Source organism: Nuphar pumila, chromosome 14, assembly GCF_984573655.1.
Source record: "Nuphar pumila chromosome 14, dmNupPumi1.hap1.1, whole genome shotgun sequence".
Lineage (NCBI taxonomy): Eukaryota > Viridiplantae > Streptophyta > Magnoliopsida > Nymphaeales > Nymphaeaceae > Nuphar > Nuphar pumila.
The window spans coordinates 82,773,579-82,791,586 of NC_143262.1; the positions used below are offsets into that span (position 1 = coordinate 82,773,579).

The 18,008-nt window shown below is 36.4% G+C and overlaps 1 protein-coding gene across 2 annotated transcripts in view; it reads right to left on the reverse strand.

The window, feature by feature from the left end:
• The window catches only part of LOC149817138 (O-fucosyltransferase 9-like), a 77,121-nt gene that overhangs the window by 16,515 nt on the left and 42,598 nt on the right, over positions 1 to 18,008 (reverse strand). For both annotated transcript variants that reach the window (XM_089986618.1, XM_089986617.1), the window contains exons 4-5: positions 4,123 to 4,211; positions 3,228 to 3,425 (exon numbers count right to left, since the gene is read on the reverse strand). In XM_089986618.1, coding sequence (XP_089842744.1) covers positions 3,228 to 3,425; positions 4,123 to 4,211 — 287 coding nt within the window. The remainder of the gene's footprint in view (positions 1 to 3,227; positions 3,426 to 4,122; positions 4,212 to 18,008) is intronic.

Here is an 18,008-nt window from a genome sequence, read left to right on the forward strand (position 1 = left end):
AGGCGAAGAACTTTATCTTTAGGAACCTTCATGCCTGGTGGGGCATCCATATAAACTTCTTTATTAAGATCATCATTTAAAAAAAACATTTTTACATCCATTTGAAAAATGTTCTAGTTTTTTATAGACGCAATAGTAATAAGACATCTAACTGTAATCATTCGGGCTACAGGAGCAAAAGTTTCTTCATAATCAATACCATATTCTTTGTCATACCCTTTTGCGACTAAGCGAGCTTTGTATCGCTCCAGAGATCCATCGCTCTTAGTCTTAACCTTAAATACCCAACGACAACCTATAGTTTTCTTTCCAATAGGTAGAGTTTGGAATTCCCATGTCTCGACTTTCCTAAAAGCATTGAGTTCATTTTGCATAGCTTCTTGCCATTCTATACATTTTTTAGCTTCTTCAAAATTTCTTGGTTCAAAGTAAGAATGAATAGCACTAAGACAAGCTCTATATCTGGGTGAAAATGAATCAAAAGATATAAATCGAGTTGGAGGTCTCCTATTTCTTTCAGATCTTCTGTGATCAAGAGTGGGAACAAACTCACTATATTGATCAATAGCACTTCTGAAAGTATCTTGATTTCTACGAGAATAGGTTATTGGGTCACTTGAAATTCTGCCTTCTTGGATATTGGGTGAGTTAAGTTCATCAATATCTACTCTATTTTCCCCATCATGATTTGATGATACTTCATCATCACTAGACATATCATCATTACTAGACAATAAGTCAAATAAGAAAGAATAGTCAGTATTTTCTTGGTGGAAAACATTTCTTTCAAATCCGTTCTCATTTTCTAAGAAAGTCATATTTCTTGAGACATATAACTTATCATTTCTAGGGTCATAACATCGAAACCCTTTTTGAGTTTCGGAATATCCAAGAAAGATGCAAGGAATAGCCTTGTGAGAGAGTTTGTCATTCTTATCAGTAAGTATAAAACACTTACAACCAAAGACTCGTAACCTATTATAATCAGGTTCCATCTTATGTAAAACTTCAAAAGAAGAGATCTTTCCCAAATTCCTAGAAGGTAAGCGATTTATGAGATATACTGAAGCAAGGGCTGCCTCGGCCCAAAAGTTTTTAAGAATATTTTGGGATATAAAAAGGGTTTTAGTTGTCTCAATGATGTGTCTATGTTTCCTTTCGGCCAACCCATTTTGTTGAGGGGTTTTAGGACAAGACCCTTGGTGTACAATACCACTATCCTCAAGATATTTTTTGAATTCATTGGAGAGATAATCTCTTCCAGAATCACTTTTAAATATCTTTATGTTGTTGTTGAATTGATTCATGATCATTATATGAAAGGATTTGAAGCACGAAAATACTTCATGCTTATACTTGAGAAAATAAATCATGAATATCTAGAAAAGCCATCCACAAAGATTACATAGTAAGAAAAACCTCCTTTTGAAACAACTGATGCAGGTCCCCAAACATCTGAATGAACAATTTCGAAAGGTTTAGAAGAGAACATAGTTTCAACCGACGAAAAAATCCAAGAAAGAATCTTAAAATTCATCATTTCCCATTAGTCATGTTTCTTGGAACAATCTTCAAGTGCTTTTGTTCTTTCATTCCCTTCAAGAATCTTGATTTCTCCATCTTTAACAATAGTAATTTTCGGTTCGGGTTCCGGGATTGTGCCTTGCACATAACCCCATAAACCCTTCCCTTTTATGTGAGCCTTCATGTTCCCGGCCCAAACATGATAGTTGGAGCCATTTAGTTTAAAGCCGAGAGCAAAGGAGGACTCTTTTTCGCCCATTAGAGAGCAAAGATAGAGGGAGAAATACGTACCAAAAGGATATCTTTAAGTCTTACTTGCACAAGATTCTTCTAAAATATTGGAGAAGCAAGATCCACCACTTCAATTTTCAAAACACCGAAGGCACGCTTTTCGAGGCACTCAAAAAACGAATAATCCCACGATCCTCTATCACCAACTTGGCTCTGATACCATGTGAAAATATCTACGAAGAGACAATACATATACAAGCACAAATACTTTACAAAAGATGTGCAAGAAGGCACTCACACAACACTTGAACAACTACGCACAAATGCGTAAAAATAGCAAACATGCATTAAGGCATGTATTTCAATAAAAAAGAGAATGCTTGAGACCATGGTTGCCAGTTGAGGAAGCAGGAGCGGGAAGCGATACGGGAAGCGGGAGTGGGAAGCGAGGCACTTTCAAAATTTTAGGAAGCGGGGAAGCGTGGGACCACTTAGGAGCAATTCGGGAAGTGTCTCGGAAGCGACCTAGGAAGCGTCTCGGAAGCGACCTAGGAAGCGTCTCGGAAGCGAGGGGGAAGCGAAAAAAATAAAAATAAAAAATAAAAAATACAAAAAAATTGAAAAAAACAGGGGAAGCGAGGGGGAAGCGTGGGGGAAGCGAGGGGGAAGCGTGGGGGAAGCGTGATGGGAAGCGCGCTTCCCATTAAAGGGAAGCGCGTCCCCCATTAAAGGGAAACGCGTCCCCCATTAAAGGGAAACGCGCTTCCCAAAAAAGGGGGACGCTTCCCCCCACGCTTCGGAAGCGCGACGTTTCGCGCTTCCGAAGCGCGCTTCGGGGAAGCGCGCTTCCCCTTTTAGCTAGGCGCTTCCGGTAACTCTGCTTGAGACTCTCAAGCTTATTTATTACAAAAGGGAAACACCCCTATTTATACAAGCAAAAGGGACCACATGGGAGGGCTCCCAAAGAAGTCATTGGGGAGCCCCCAATGGTCACAACCCCCAATGACTCTATTGGGAGGCCCCCAATGTGATACAACACTTAAAAAGAAGAAAATAAAAATAGAAAAAAATAAAAAGAATAGAAAATAAAATAAAGAAGAAATTACAAGCATTATTCCAAGTGGAATATGCGTAAAAGGTGAAATTACAGAAATACCCTTTCGGGTATTGTGGACAAATAAATAAATAAATAAATATATATATATATATATATATATATATATATATACACGTATACATACATACATAGTATATGTGTATCTCTCTCTCTCTCTCTCTCTCTCTCTCTCTCTCTCTCTCTATATATATATATATATATATATATATATATATATATATATATATATATATATATATATATATATATATATATATATATATATACTTACAATGTTGGTTTGCAATTACATTTTAACATTGACGATACAAATTCAACAAATAGGACAAATGGGAAGACAAAAAGTATGCCATACCTAATTTTAATCAACTTTGGAAGGACCTTTTCCAAATAGTGGTTTGCAGTTGACCATGCTTTAACCCTTAAATTTATGATGTTACTAATATTGTTGTCAAATTTCTGAAGAATGTCTTCTGGGAGCTCTTTCACCACTTTCACCTCATTCTTGAGGGCCTCAATAAAGTGTTCCTCATCAAATATATCCCCAAACTTGCTGTATCATATAAGAAAAATAATTTGTTATTACTTCAAAAAATAAAAACTAAAAATGTTATTTTTTAGAACACCATGCAACTAAGGACATTGGAATGGAAGAAAAGAATCATGGTTAATAAACATTATAACAAAAAATAAAATTCAGTTAAAATTTACAAATAAGAAAAACAATAAACATGCCATTACAAAAATAGTATGTTAATTATGAGAACAGCATGAGTGCATCCTCACAAACCATCATGGTTCTCCCAAAAGCACAAGTTCAAGAACCCCTACACAATATGATGATAATTATGAGAACAGTATGTGTTCATCCTCACAAACTATCATGGTTCTCTCAAAAGCACAAGCTCAAGAATTCTTACACCACATGCATTCATAGGAAGCACTAAAATATAGAGGTATAATGGAAATCAAGGTAAAAACTCAGTCATGTTCAAGTGGGTCAAGACAGTGACTAGGCCAAGTAAAGTGAATATTAGGCGACTGTTGGTAAAAACCTTGTCAAGCCACTGGGTTGACCAGGTTAAGTGCAGAATCAGGTCAACTTGGACAAGTCATTGGGTTGACACTAGGTTTTTAGACTACGATGGGAATAAACAATTATACTACATCAAAAAGCAGTTAGAACTAAGCACACTGAGGCAACACTCATTTTATTTAACAAGTTTCAGATTAGCAATGACACTAGTTACCTCGAGTCCCTCCAGACACTATTTAAATGAAATGTTGGGATGACAAGTGTAGCATTCAATAAGCCTGCAACTGCAACTGCATCACAAATCTGCATGAGGAATAAGATATCACAAACATTAGCCAAACAGAGCAGAAAAAATACTTATCCATAAAAAACAAACAAAAAGGATTAACTTCTCCACGGTGTCTATCATGTCCTACTCGAGAGGGTACTTGGACATTCTACAACTCAATGCCACAAGCTTGCAAAATTTGTTATTTTGTCAACATCCTAGCAAGTTCTTTAGAGCATTAAGGCCAAAAACATTCATCCTAGATATAAGGCAGGTTGCAAAATACAGTGCATGTGAAAGATTTAAAGAGAGACATTGATCCATGATTAAATACCCCTGGAGGTGGCACATGGGATAACAAGACATTCAATGGCCAAGAAAGTCAGTATTTGACAATTAAAATAGCAGGAACAGGGAAAACATCACGTCCAAAATATTCATATCAAACTTATCAATTTCTTATCTCTAAGTCTTCAGTTTGTTATCCCTAAGACTTCTTGTACTTGAAAATTTTCCTTTTATTTGTCTGATAGAATATCAGATGGATAGATGTGTAATGAAATGTCACCAAAGAGTTCACCAGCACCAATGTCGCGATCACAAGCACAAGAGTGCACAATTGTGCCACCAAGAGCACAATCATAAGTCACCAAGAGCACAAGTGCAATAGCCACTAAGGGCACAAGACAAGAATCACAAGAGTGTGCACACACACACTTGAAAAAATTAATATTATTAATGGGAGTAAAATGCTCAAAACAAGCATGATCCAAGAGGGGTGAGAGTCCCCTATTTATACACAATAAACAGCCCAAGCTAGCCGTTAGACTAGTACAAATGGCTAGTTAACCTAGTTAAAAAATAAAATAAAAAAGGAAAAAACACAAAATACATACAATAAAAAATATATATAAAAAATAAATATGTATACACTCCCTCAATCTTGTGATGTAATTGTGAAATACCTTGGAGACTTGGTCCTGCACAATACAGACGAGACAAAGACAGAGAGAAGAAAATAGAAAAGGAGAAAAGCTGCAGGGAAAAATAGATGTCTCAATCACTTAGGGTGACGTCTTTTCATATATATAAGGGCTTACATAAGATTACAACATTGACCCTTTGTGTATGGAACAAATACAGAAATATAAAGTACATTTGGATATGGATATGGATCCGACTATTCTAACACGCCCCCTCAAACTAAGCATGGTTGAGGACCATGGATAGTTTGGATTTCAAGTGTCAATGGCGATGGACAATAAGAGCCTTGGTGAAAAGATCAACGACCCGGTCCTCTCCTCGAATAAATGAAAGAATGTAGTAATCCCTAACAAGGATTGTGTCTTCAACACTCACAAAGAGGATTTATGAAACAAAGGCATTTACACAAAAGAGCTCACACTCATACACAATACCCAAAAGAGGGTATACTTAAAATGAAGAACAAGATTTCATAAACTTGGGAGAGAACTCCCACAAAAAATAAAGAACAAAGAATACAAGGGGAAACAGCGGACTCCTAACGGCTCCCTTGGAGCTTCACCTTTTTGACTTGGTCAAAAAGGCCTTTTTGACTAGTCAAAAAGGTGAAGCCTAAAGGTGTCCTAAAAATAGATTTTAAGTGAGTTCTAGTTGGATTTAAACTAGAACTAAACTAACTAAAAAAAAGGAAAACATTACAAGGGATCTGTCTATGAGATTACATGAGTTATGAGTTGTCTATGAGATTACATATTTTAACACCCCCCTTCAAACTTACGGTTGGATAACTGAAAGTTTGCCTAAGAGAAAGTGAAATCTAGGAGCAGCAAGAGGCTTGGTGAAGAAATCGGTCAGCTGGTATTCAGAAGCAACATAGGGAAGATTGATGGTGCCGCGCAAGAATTCCTCTCAAACATAATGACAATCCATTTCTATATGCTTGGTACGTTCGTGGAACGTCCGATTGCTTGCAATGTAGATAGAGCTCTTGTTGTCACAACACATGTCGGATGCTTCTGAACTTTCAACTCCCATGTCAGAAAGCAATCATTGAAGCCAGACTACTTTCATAGTTGTAGTAGTCATTGCTCTGTATTCAGCCTCTATTGATGAAAGAGATACTTTATGTTGCTTCTTACATCTCCATAAGATCAACGATTCCCCCAAGAAGACACAAAAACCTATCGTTGAATGTCGATCATTCAGATCACCTCCCCAATCTGCATCAGTATAAGCAAGAAGCTTGAGATTAGAAGCAGCAAACAAAAATAGACCCCGAGATATAGAATTTTTAATGTATCTGATAATTCGCAAAACTGCTCCCATATGGACAGAGGTTGGAGCATGTTGAAATTGACTGGTTGTATGGACAATATGTACAATGTCAAGTCTTGTAATGGAAAGGTATGACAAAGCCCTGACGAGTTGTCTATACGGAGTTGGGTTTTCAAGAGGTTGTCCATCATCACTCTTTATCTTGACATTTACAACTTCTGGAGTGTCCACATGTCTTTCATCTGAAATACCTGACCTGACAGCAATATTCAAAGCAAACTTAGATTGTGTTAACAAATATCCTCTAGAAGAATAAGCAACTTCTATACCAAGAAAGTACTTTAAGAAACCCAAATCACTCATTTCAAAGTGAGTTTTGAGAAATTTTTTAATATTGCACACTCTCTATTTGTCACTGTCAGTGATAATCATATCGTCGACGTAGAGAATGAGGATAATGATACCTGTATTAGAATTCTTAACAAACAAAGCAATGTCAGTAAGACAAGATTGAAAACCAAAATCAAGCATCATCCTGCTAAATTTATCATACCAAGCCTTCGGAACTTGTTTAAGTCCATACAAGGCTTTATTTAGACGAAGAGTTTTTTCTTTAGGAACATCAATTCCTGGTGGTGGATCCATGTATACTTCTTCAGTTAAACTACCATTTAGGAACGCATTCTTAACATCCATTTGATATATGGACCATTGCTTTATAGAGGCAAGGCAATTAGAATTTTAACTATGGTCATTTTGGCTACTGGAGCAAAGGTTTCCTCATAATCTATTTCATATTCTTGAGTGTAGCTTTTAGCAACTAATATAACCTTAAACCGCTCAAGACTGCCATCGCTTTTAGTCTTTACTTTGTAAACCCATCGACAACCAATAGGTTTCTTGTTAGGCGAAAGTTCTTGTATAGTCCAAGTGTTTGCCTTTTCTAAGGCTTCTAATTCCACTTGCATGGCTTTTACCCATTCTGGTTGGGTTTTGGCTATAGCATAACTGGGAGGTTCTTCATAGGAGTGAATTAAGGCTATAAAGGCTTGAAATTTTGGCGAAAAAGATTTATATGACACAAATTTCTCAGGAATTTTTGAGATCCTAGTAGATTTTCTTGTTGACACCTCGGGTTCTGATTCTAAAGAGTACCTCTCAAGGGCACATGGTCTTTCTGAATTCCCTCGTCTAGAATATTGAATGAACTCTTGGTTATCACTAATTGGTTCAAGAGGAGAAATATCACTTTGATCATCTTTCTCAACGTTACATTCTTCATTCTTTGAGACTAAATCAAATAGAAAGGAATACTCATTTATTTCTGCAGATGCTTTGGTTTCAAATGGACTTTCATTTTCTAAGAAGGATATGTTTCTTGAGACATAATTTGTTATTTCTAAAGTCAAAACATCTATAACCCTTTTGATGACTTGCATATCCTAAAAAGACACAAGGAATAGCTCGAGAGGAAAGCTTATCATTTTTATCTGAGAATACAAAACATTTGCACCCGAATACCCTTAACCTGGAGTAATCAGGAATTTGTTTAAGAAGCTTTTCGATTGGAGAAATATTATTTAACGACGAAGAGGGCATCCTATTGATGAGATAAACAGCAGTTAAGGCTGCTTCAGCCCAGAAAATTTTTGGTACTTGATGTGATATGAGGAGGGTTCTTGTTGTCTCAATAATGTGCTTATGCTTTCTTTTAGCTAGGCCATTTTGTTGAAGAGTGTAGGGACATGACCTTTGATGTATAACTCCATATTGATTTTGTTGAGAATAGGTGGTTTTATAAGACTTGGAACTTCAGATCGTTCTTTTATTAAAAATACCCATGATAACTTAGAGAAATCATCAATAATAACAAGATAATAACGACACTGAGTCCTAGTAGGAATCTTACTAGGACCCCATACATCTGCATGCAGAAGTTCAAAAACTTTATTACTAGACTGACTCTGACTAGAAGGGAACGAACTTCGATGATGCTTGCCCAACTGACATGCTTCACACTGAAATGATGTGGTGGAAGGAATCTGAGGAAAGACCGACCGAAGCTTTGACAATGAAGGATGACCAAGACGACGATGCCACTCAACAGGACTGAATGAATGTTCCACTGCAGCATGAACAGAACCCATTGGATGATGTAGGTTGTAAATTCCATTTTCTTCATAGCCTCCACCAATCTTCTTCCCCGTCAGCAAATCCTGAAAATGACAACCCATTGGATCAAATATTACTCTACAGTTTTTTTCTTTTATAAGGCAACTAACAGAGAGTAAACTTTGAGGAAAGTTTGGAGCATGAAGAACATTATTCAACTGTAATGAGGAGGATATAGAAATATTTCCCTGACCAACAACCGGGGAGGAGCTCCCATCGGCTAAGGAGACTCCAAGTTGAGCCTTAATATCCTTAAGATCTGAAAAAACACGTGAATTTCCACACAAATGTCTGGAAGCACCAGGGTCAATAACCCACTTACTATCAGTCGGATGAAGATGATTTCCGGTTGAATATGCAACACCAGCTACAGGAGGAGTGAAACTCAAAGGTCGAAGAGCTATCAGCTCATCATATTCTGCACGACTAAGGGTGATACTACTTTCATTTTCAGCGATATTCTTTTGTACATTTGTTGCCTCGAGAGTAGTCACATTTGCTTTAGGAGTATATGACTTTGATGAAGAAGATGTTGGCCGACCATGCTTATCCCAGCAACGATCTTCTAAATGTCCAGATTTTCCACAGAATGTACATTGAAGCTTTCCTCTGCCTCCCATACCACGTCCACGTCCTCGTCCTCTGATATTCTGAATATTTCCACGCCCATAACTAAATGAGACAACAAGAGCAGATGACTGAGTTACAGGCTGAGACTGTGGCAGAGAGATCGCAAGTCTACTCAGACGATTGTAAGCATCAGCAAGAGTGGGAACATCTGATCCAGTCAACATTTGAACTTTTGCAACAGAAAAATCTGAAGAAAGACCTGTAAGAAAACGAGCAACCATGGTTTGTTCTTGATGATCCTTTTGCTTCGAGCAACAAAGAGGCCTGTGAGCATTAAGTCTTTCAAACGCAGCTTTGACAGAAGCATAGTACTGGGCCAAGGTCTGATCTCCCTGTTGCAAATTATATATTTCTTGTTCGACTTGCAGGATACGACTCACATTTGTTTCTTGTGAGTATGTATCACGAAGATTGTCCCACATCAGTTTGGCTGTATTATAGTAGATCAATCCATCTGCAATATGAGGTTCGACACTATTCATGATCCATGACATAACTATGTCATTATCTTCATCCCAAGTAACATATTTTCCCAACTTCTCAATGGGTTCGCCTTCCAACAAAATGTGTTTTCGACGATGTCCAGATACCGACATCATAAAAGTTCTAGACCATCGGGCATAGTTGGTTTCATTCAACCTAACGGAAGAGCCATACGAGAAGGGGTTGGTAAAAGCCTTATACTCCCCAATCTGTTCCATTTTCGAATCACATTTCGAATTTTCAGCCATACTGCTCACTAGAACAACAAGTATCCAAGTAGAATTTTCCAGCACTGTAAGGAATCAGCCCTGCTGTTTCCAAAAAAAAACAGTCCACAACCAGCAGGTAATCACTCCTGCTGCTTCCACGACAAATGGATAGATGAAACTAATACAGCACGAAACATAACTCACCCCAGCAGGGAGTCACGACCATTGCTGCACCCAAACACACCACGACCAACAATAATATTCAGTTGCAACACAGATGAATACGACAACTGTTGTTCCCCAAACATATAAAGCATAACTGTCAATCAGTCTTCAAAAGACAATTAAATAGATCAATCATATCTCGATCACACGCAGCAAACACAAAAAAAATCCAGAATCACGGTAGTCACGCAATCAGCACAGAAAACATGACACTCTCGGCTGGCACGCAGTATCACAGACACTTGCTGCGTGGCCCAAACAGCAGGAACAGCCAACAACTCATGGTTGCGACGCAGCAGCACAGAAGCCTGCTGCGTGACCCAAATAGCAGGAACTAGTCAATCACGGCACGTCAATCACAGCAGGCACGCATCAGCAGGAACTCGTCAATCTCCAGAAAATCACGCCAAGAGATAAAAAAAATCCCACGAAAAAAAACAGATAAAAAAAAACTGTTTACAGCTCCAGGAGATCACGACAGATCTGGGTAACATCCATCTTTAGATCTGACGACAGATCTGGGTAACATCCCAGATCTGTTATCAGATCTTCCACACTAGTGCAACAGCAAACCTGATTTTTTTTTTCTCGCAGTCTGAATTTTTTCTTGATGAAGATCAGTCCTCTTCATGATCACGCTCCCGAGATCGAGGGCTTTGATACCATGTAGACAGGAGCAGCCTGAGCATGTAGAAAGGAGCAGCCACCTGTGTAGAGAGAGAGAGAGAGAGAGAAACGGCTGCACAGAAAAACTCAATATCGTTAACCTTGATTAGGGCTTCTCTCTATATTAAATAGAGAGAGGCAAAAAGGAAAAATTACATCTAAGTCCTTATGAGAGTAAAAATTCAGAAAACCTCTAATATAAGAGAACTTAATCTAAAACCACCTATTCTCAACAAATTTAAATAATCTTTGAATTCCTTTGATAAGAATTCTCCTCCTGAATCGGTACGAAATATTGAAATATCCTCTTTAAACTGATTTTTGACCATATTATGAAAGATTTTAAAATGCGAGAAGACTTCGGATTTATGTTTAAGAAAATAAATCCAAGTGTGTCGTGTAAAGTCATCTACAAAGATAACATAATAAACAAACCCACCTTTTGATATAATTGGTGCAGGACCCCAGACATCAAATAAATCAACTCAAATGGTCTTGTAGAAACAAAAGTTCTTTCCGGAAAATGTAATCTTTTCATTTTTCCAAGAATACAAATTTCACATGTAAAAGTTTCAAAATTACAAATTTTTTCCATGTTCGAAAAGTGTTGAATCTTGGATATACAAGGATGTCCAAATCTTTTGTGCAAAAGATCCAAATCCAATTTTTGAACATTGCAACACAGTGTACTCTTGGGAAAATCCAAAAAATCCATGTAGTATAAGCCTCCTTCTCTATGGCCTTCCCCAATCAGCTTCCCTAACTGGTGATCCTGTACTCGACAATCATGAGAGGAGAAGGAAACATTACACCCATGATCAGTTAACTGAGATACAGATAAAAGGTTTAAATTAAGTTTGGGAATATATCTAAGTTTTGGAATACGAAATTTGTTTGAGTTTGGAGAAGAATTTTCAAAACATCCTATTCCCTTAATCTCAAGAGAAGTGTCGTCGTCAGTCAAAACGTTTGAACCACTTGAGTTATGATATTGAGACAATAATTCTATGTTAGAGGTCATATGAAAAGATGCACCAGAATCAAGAAGCCAAAGAGGTTTATCTGGATCGGAGATGCTTACTGAAGAGATCGCAGCCCCAGCAGATGGGGAAGCTCCTTTAAGAAGTGGTTGAAGTGCCTCCACTAGCTGAGATAACGGCATGCTTCCAATAGATGTTTCTTTTGTCTCTTGTTGGGCTTTAACAGTAGCAACCTTCTTTTCATAAGTCTTCTTTAACTTTGGGCAGCGCGTCTTGACGTGCCCAGGTTCACGACAATAATAGCAAATTACTTCTTTTCTTTCCACCTTACTTGTATTTCTCATCATATGTTCTTCCAAAATGTGGAGGTTTATATGCACGAACATGATTCTCTGGTCTTGAAACAGCTAAAACCAAGTCATCATCATATTTTGAGATTCTTTTCTTCAGTCGGTTTTCTTCCATACTCAATTCTTCAATTGTGTCCTCAATAGAGGGAACCTTCGCTCGATGAAGAAGAGCGGACTTGGTTGTGTCAAATTCCGGTCTTAAACCATTAATAAATTAAAAAAAATGCTCCGCATTTATTTGATTTTGGCGAATCTCTATATCTTGTGGACAATGTCACTTTGGTTCAAGGAGAGCCAATTCTTCACATAGCTCGGACAAGCTATTATAATATTCTCTAATACTTTTATCTCCTTGAACCATATTGCGAACATTTTCTTGAAGATTACATATATGGGCATCTTTAAGAGAATACATTCTCTTGAGATAGTCCCAAGCATCATTAGCGTATTCAAACTTCGCAAGGCTTGAACACTTCTTTATATCCACACTAGAAATGAGCCAAGACATAATCTTGGCGTGACCCATTCTCCATTCTTTCCACTTTTTCTCATAAGTGGAAACGGCTTTAACTTTTTCTACCTCCGAAAGAGATATTTCTTTTCCTTCTTCTTCTTTAGTGAGCATTAGTTTAGGTTCCTCATCAGTTCCATCCACTAATTCCCATAGCCCCTTTCCCCAAATGAGGTGTTTCATGATAGAAGCCCATGTTACATAGTTAGAATCATTGAGTTTTATGGGCTTAATGGTGACATTATCATTGTCATTCATTTTATAAGTTTAGGAAAGGAAGAATGAGAGAAGAAGAAAAGAAAAAGAAAGAAATACACCACCACAAGAAGCAAAAATATCTAGTCTTCCAAGCTTCCAAGGCTCCACGCAACTAGCCCTTCAAAGAGGCTTCTTTCCTTTGAGAAAAACACGAACGGCATGCTTCCCAATGCACAAGAAGAACTCTGGACTGATTACTTCTATCGGCCTTGCTCTGATACCATGAAAGAATGTAGCAATCCCTAACAAGGATTGTTTCTTCAACACTCACAAAAAGGATTTATGAAACAAAGGCATTTACACAAAAGAGCTCACACTCACACAATACCCAAAAGAGGGTATACATAAAATGAAGAACAAGATTTCATAAACTTGGGAGAGAACTCCTACAAAAAATAAAGAACAAAGAATACTTTACAAGGGAAAACAGCCCTATATTTATAGAAGAAGGGGAGAGGAGCCACAAGGGAATCATTGGACTCCCAACGGCTCTATTAGAGTTGTTGGGAGCCCAACGGCTCCCTTGGAGCTTCACCTTTTTGACTTGGTCAAAAAGGTGAAGCCTAAAGGTGTCCTAAAAATAGATTTTAAGTGAGTTCTAGTTGGGTTTAAACTAGAACTAAACTAACTAAAAAAAAGGAAAACATTACAAGGGATTACATGAGCTGTCTATGAGATTACATATGAGATACGAGCTATCTATGAGATTACATATTTTAACAATAAATACCAGCTGAATTTCTTTGGCTTTCACCTTTTCTTTGACGAAATGTTGATCAATCTCTACATGTTTCATTTTACCATGTTGAATTGGATTAGTAAAGATGGCTACCGCACTTCGATTATCACAGTATAAGAGTGAACTGAATATATTTTGGTGCAAGTTTTTTTCCTAGAGGAACATCTTGGACAGTCCAAGTATTCGTCCTTTCTAAAGCATCTAATTTTACTATCATAACTTCAACACATTCAGGATGTCTCTCTGCTTCAGCATAGTTCGAGGGTTCTATATAAGAATGTATCAATGCAATGTAAGCTTGATACTTGGGTGAAAAGAACTCATAGGACACAAATTTCTCAGGGAGTTTTGATATTCTAGATGACCTAGTTTGTATTTTATTATATTTTTTAAAGGTACATGGATGTTCAGAACTACTACGCCTGGAATATTGAATACAATTTTGATCTTGAGGTTGTTCTGCACTTATCTTATTATCATGAGATTCTTCTTCATTCACCATATCATTTCTGATATCCTGATCCTCATCAAGATCAACATCACAATCACCAAACTTTGGAACGAGATCTAACAGGAAAGAATACTCATTTATTTTTTTAGGATTTTCAAATTCAAAAAATTTCTCTTTTTCTAAGAAATTCACATTTCTTGAATAAACAAAAAAAATGAAAAAGAAAAATATAAAAAAAATGTCCATATTGGACATGTCTATTTACAAAAAGATAAAAAGACCAAATTGCCCCTAATGGACGTTACAAAAGATATACATATAACATCCATATATTTTAACACCCTCCCTCAAACTGACAGTGAGATTACAGAGAGTTTGCTTAGGAGAAAGTAGAAACGAGGTGATGGCAAAGCTTTGGTAAAAAAATTTGTGAGCTGATACTCTGAAGTGACATATGATAGTTGAATGATGCCCCATAAAAATTCATCTCGAACATAATGGAAATTCATCTCGATGTGCTTTGTTTGTTTATGAAAGGTTTAATTGTTAGTAATGTAGATGGCACTCTTATTGTCGTAACATAATTTTGAAGGAATAGAAATAATGACTTTTTTTAGCATAATTCTCAACCAAACAAGTTCAGTTGTAGTTGTGGTCATCGCCCTATACTCAGCTTCCGTGTAAGATAGACACATTTTGTTGTTTCTTACATCTCCAAGAGATTAATGATTCTCCAAGAAAAATACAATAATCTATAGTAGAAATACGATCATTGAGGTTACCACCTCAATCAGATTCAGTATAAGCAATTAAATTAGGAGATGAAGAAGATAAGAATAGTCTTTTAGTTATGGATTTCTTCAAATATCTGATAATTCTCATGACGGCAGCCATGTGAATAGTAATAAGAGCATTTTGGAATTTACTTTCACTATGAACCAGGGTTTTAAAACCAATGACTCGAAACTCGACTCGTTCTTTATTGACTCGTGACTCGGTGGGTCAACTCGGTGACTCGGACCGGGTTTTGTTAACCTTTGATTTTAAAAGAAAAACAATATATAATTTGTCTCAAACCATGTTTTTCAGTAAACATATAGTCTAAAGAGTTGACAGAATAAAAAATTGCAAGTTCAGAGTAGAAAAAGTACAAACTTCTTCATAACAAGGTCACATGGAAAGATCAAGTTACATGAAGAAGCTGATGAACCATAATACAACTACAGCAAAAAGATAAATAGAAATAAAAAGGACATTAATGAATACCTTAAATTCAAAGGTGATTAGCTTATTGAGCCAAAGCATGCTGCTCATATTTGACTCAGGTTTAGCTAGATGAATATTGATTGTCCCCAGCTAGAAGCCTAGAACCTCTAGGTTGGAAGAAATGGTTAGAAGAGGCAGGACAAAGGACTGAAAGGAGGGACCGAGCAAGGGAAATGTTGTCACATGGATACATGCACAAGCATACCGTACAAGATCAGCACAACTGGTATGATATGGGTGTTTCTGTCAAAAAATAAGGATGCCAGGGTACAGATTGTTATGCACAGGTGTGGGTGCAGGTATATTTAAGATTGCAAAAAAAGAAATTCACAAGAATATGAAGATACAAAATTTCAAACTTTGTACAATAATATATTTGTATATATACAATGAAGGATATGATATGAGTGCATAAAGTGCGAGGTGTATTTAAGATTGCAAATAGAGAAATTCACAAGAATATGAAGATAAGCAAATACAGACTTTGTACAAAAATGTATTTTTATATACAATGAAGGATATGATATGTGTTCATAAAACAACACTCAAAGGCACCCAACACCAGAACATGAAGTACAAGCACCGATACGTGTATGCTTCACTTTTTTGTTAGATCTTTGAATCATTTTTTTTGCCAATATGTTTAATCAATATTATTGTATCTTTGAACTGGTTTGTCTTGTAATTTATTATTTATTATTGAACTGTTATTTTGAAATACCCAAAAAATCAAAATTCAAATATCCCAGAACTCGGCCGAGTCAGGCTGAGTCAGGCCGAGTCAAGGCAAGCCGAGTTTACCCTGCCGGGTTGACTCGCTGGAGGGCCGAGTCAGCCGAGTCACCGAGTTGACTCGACGAGTTTTAAAACCTTGCTATGAACGGCATGAGCAATATCTGACCTATTAATAGACAAATATGTTAGTGATCACGATAAGGAGTGGGATCTTCTTAAGGAGTTTCATCATCGGCTCTCATCTTGGCATTGATTACTTTTGAAGTCTCCACTTTCTTTCCGTCAATTAAGCCAAACTTAGCAATAATATCTGATGCAAGCTTCATTTGAGACAAAAAATATCCTCGAGAAGAATATGCAACTTTAATCCCTAAAAAATACCTTAGAAATCCAAGGTCAGACATATCAAAATTGCTTTTAAGAACATTTTTAATAAACTCAATGCCCTTTTTTATCATTCTCAGTGATGATCATGTCATCAACATATACCAATAAAATATTTATATGATTACTTGCATTCTTAACAACAAAGGCAGTATCAATATAACAAGAAGTAAAACCATTATCAAGAATAATTTTACCAAAGTGATCATACCAAGCATTTGGAGCTTGTTTAAGACCATAAAAAACTTTATTGAGTTTAAGAATTTTTCCTTTCTCAATCTCAAGACCCAGCGGAGGATCCATGTAGACTACTTCACAAAGGTTCTCATTTAAAAAAGCATTTTTGATGTCTAATTGATAGACAGACCATTGTTTAATAGATGTTAAGGCTATTAAGGTTATTACACTAGTCATCCTAGCAACCAGAGCAAAGGTTTTCTCATAACCAATTTCATATTTTTGTGCATACCCTTTAGTAACTAACCTAACTTTGTATTTTTCTAATCACCCATCGCTCTTAGTTTTGACTTTATAAACCCATCTACATCTAATAGCCTTTTTTTCCTAAAGAGAGACCTACAATTGTCCAAGTGTTAGCATTGTTGAGTGCTTTTAATTCAAGTCTTATAGCATTAATCCAACGTGGATGTTGTTTGGCTTCTTTAAAGTTGGAAGGCTCGTGATAAGAATAGATCATCATTAGACAAGTTCTATAATTTAGGAAAAATTAATCATATGACACATTTTTTAGGTGTACTACTCCTATAGGATCGCCAAGGTAGGGATTCTTCAACTTGGTCTTCTAAGGAAATATTTTGTGAATAAATATCGAAAGCATTTTGATGTTCATTTTCCTCTCGCCTAGTATACACATGGATATCATTAAAATTCTCATTGTGAAAATCATCATTTTGATTAGAATTGTCATCACAAACATTATCACAAATGGTATCATTAAAATCTTTAGACTCATTTTTAGGTAATAAGTCAAAGAGAAAAGAGTAATCAACCTCTTCCTTAGGTTTTTGAGATTAAAATACATTTTGTTCTTCAAGAAAAGTCACATTTCTTGAAATATAAAGTTTGTTATTTTTAATATCATAACACCTATATCCCTTTTGATTTTCACCATAGCCAATAAAAGGGCATTCAAGAGCTTTTGGTGAAAGTTTATCTTGCCCTTAAAAAAGAACAAAGCATTTACAACAAAAAATTCTTAATCTTTTAAAATTCGGAGATATTTTGAACAATTTTTAAAAGGAAGAAACATTTTTTAAAAATGAGGATAACATCCTATTTATAAGATAAATTGCAGAAAGAAGGGTTTCGGCCCAAAAGTTCTTTCAAACATTTTTAGAAATAAGAACTTTTGTTGTTTCAATAAGATGCCTATGTTTTCTTTTGGCAAGGCCATTTTGTTGAGGAGTTTTAGGACAAGATCTTTGATGAATAATGTCATTTTGTTTAAGGTAGTTTTGAAATTCATTTGACATGTATTCACCTCCGGAATTGGA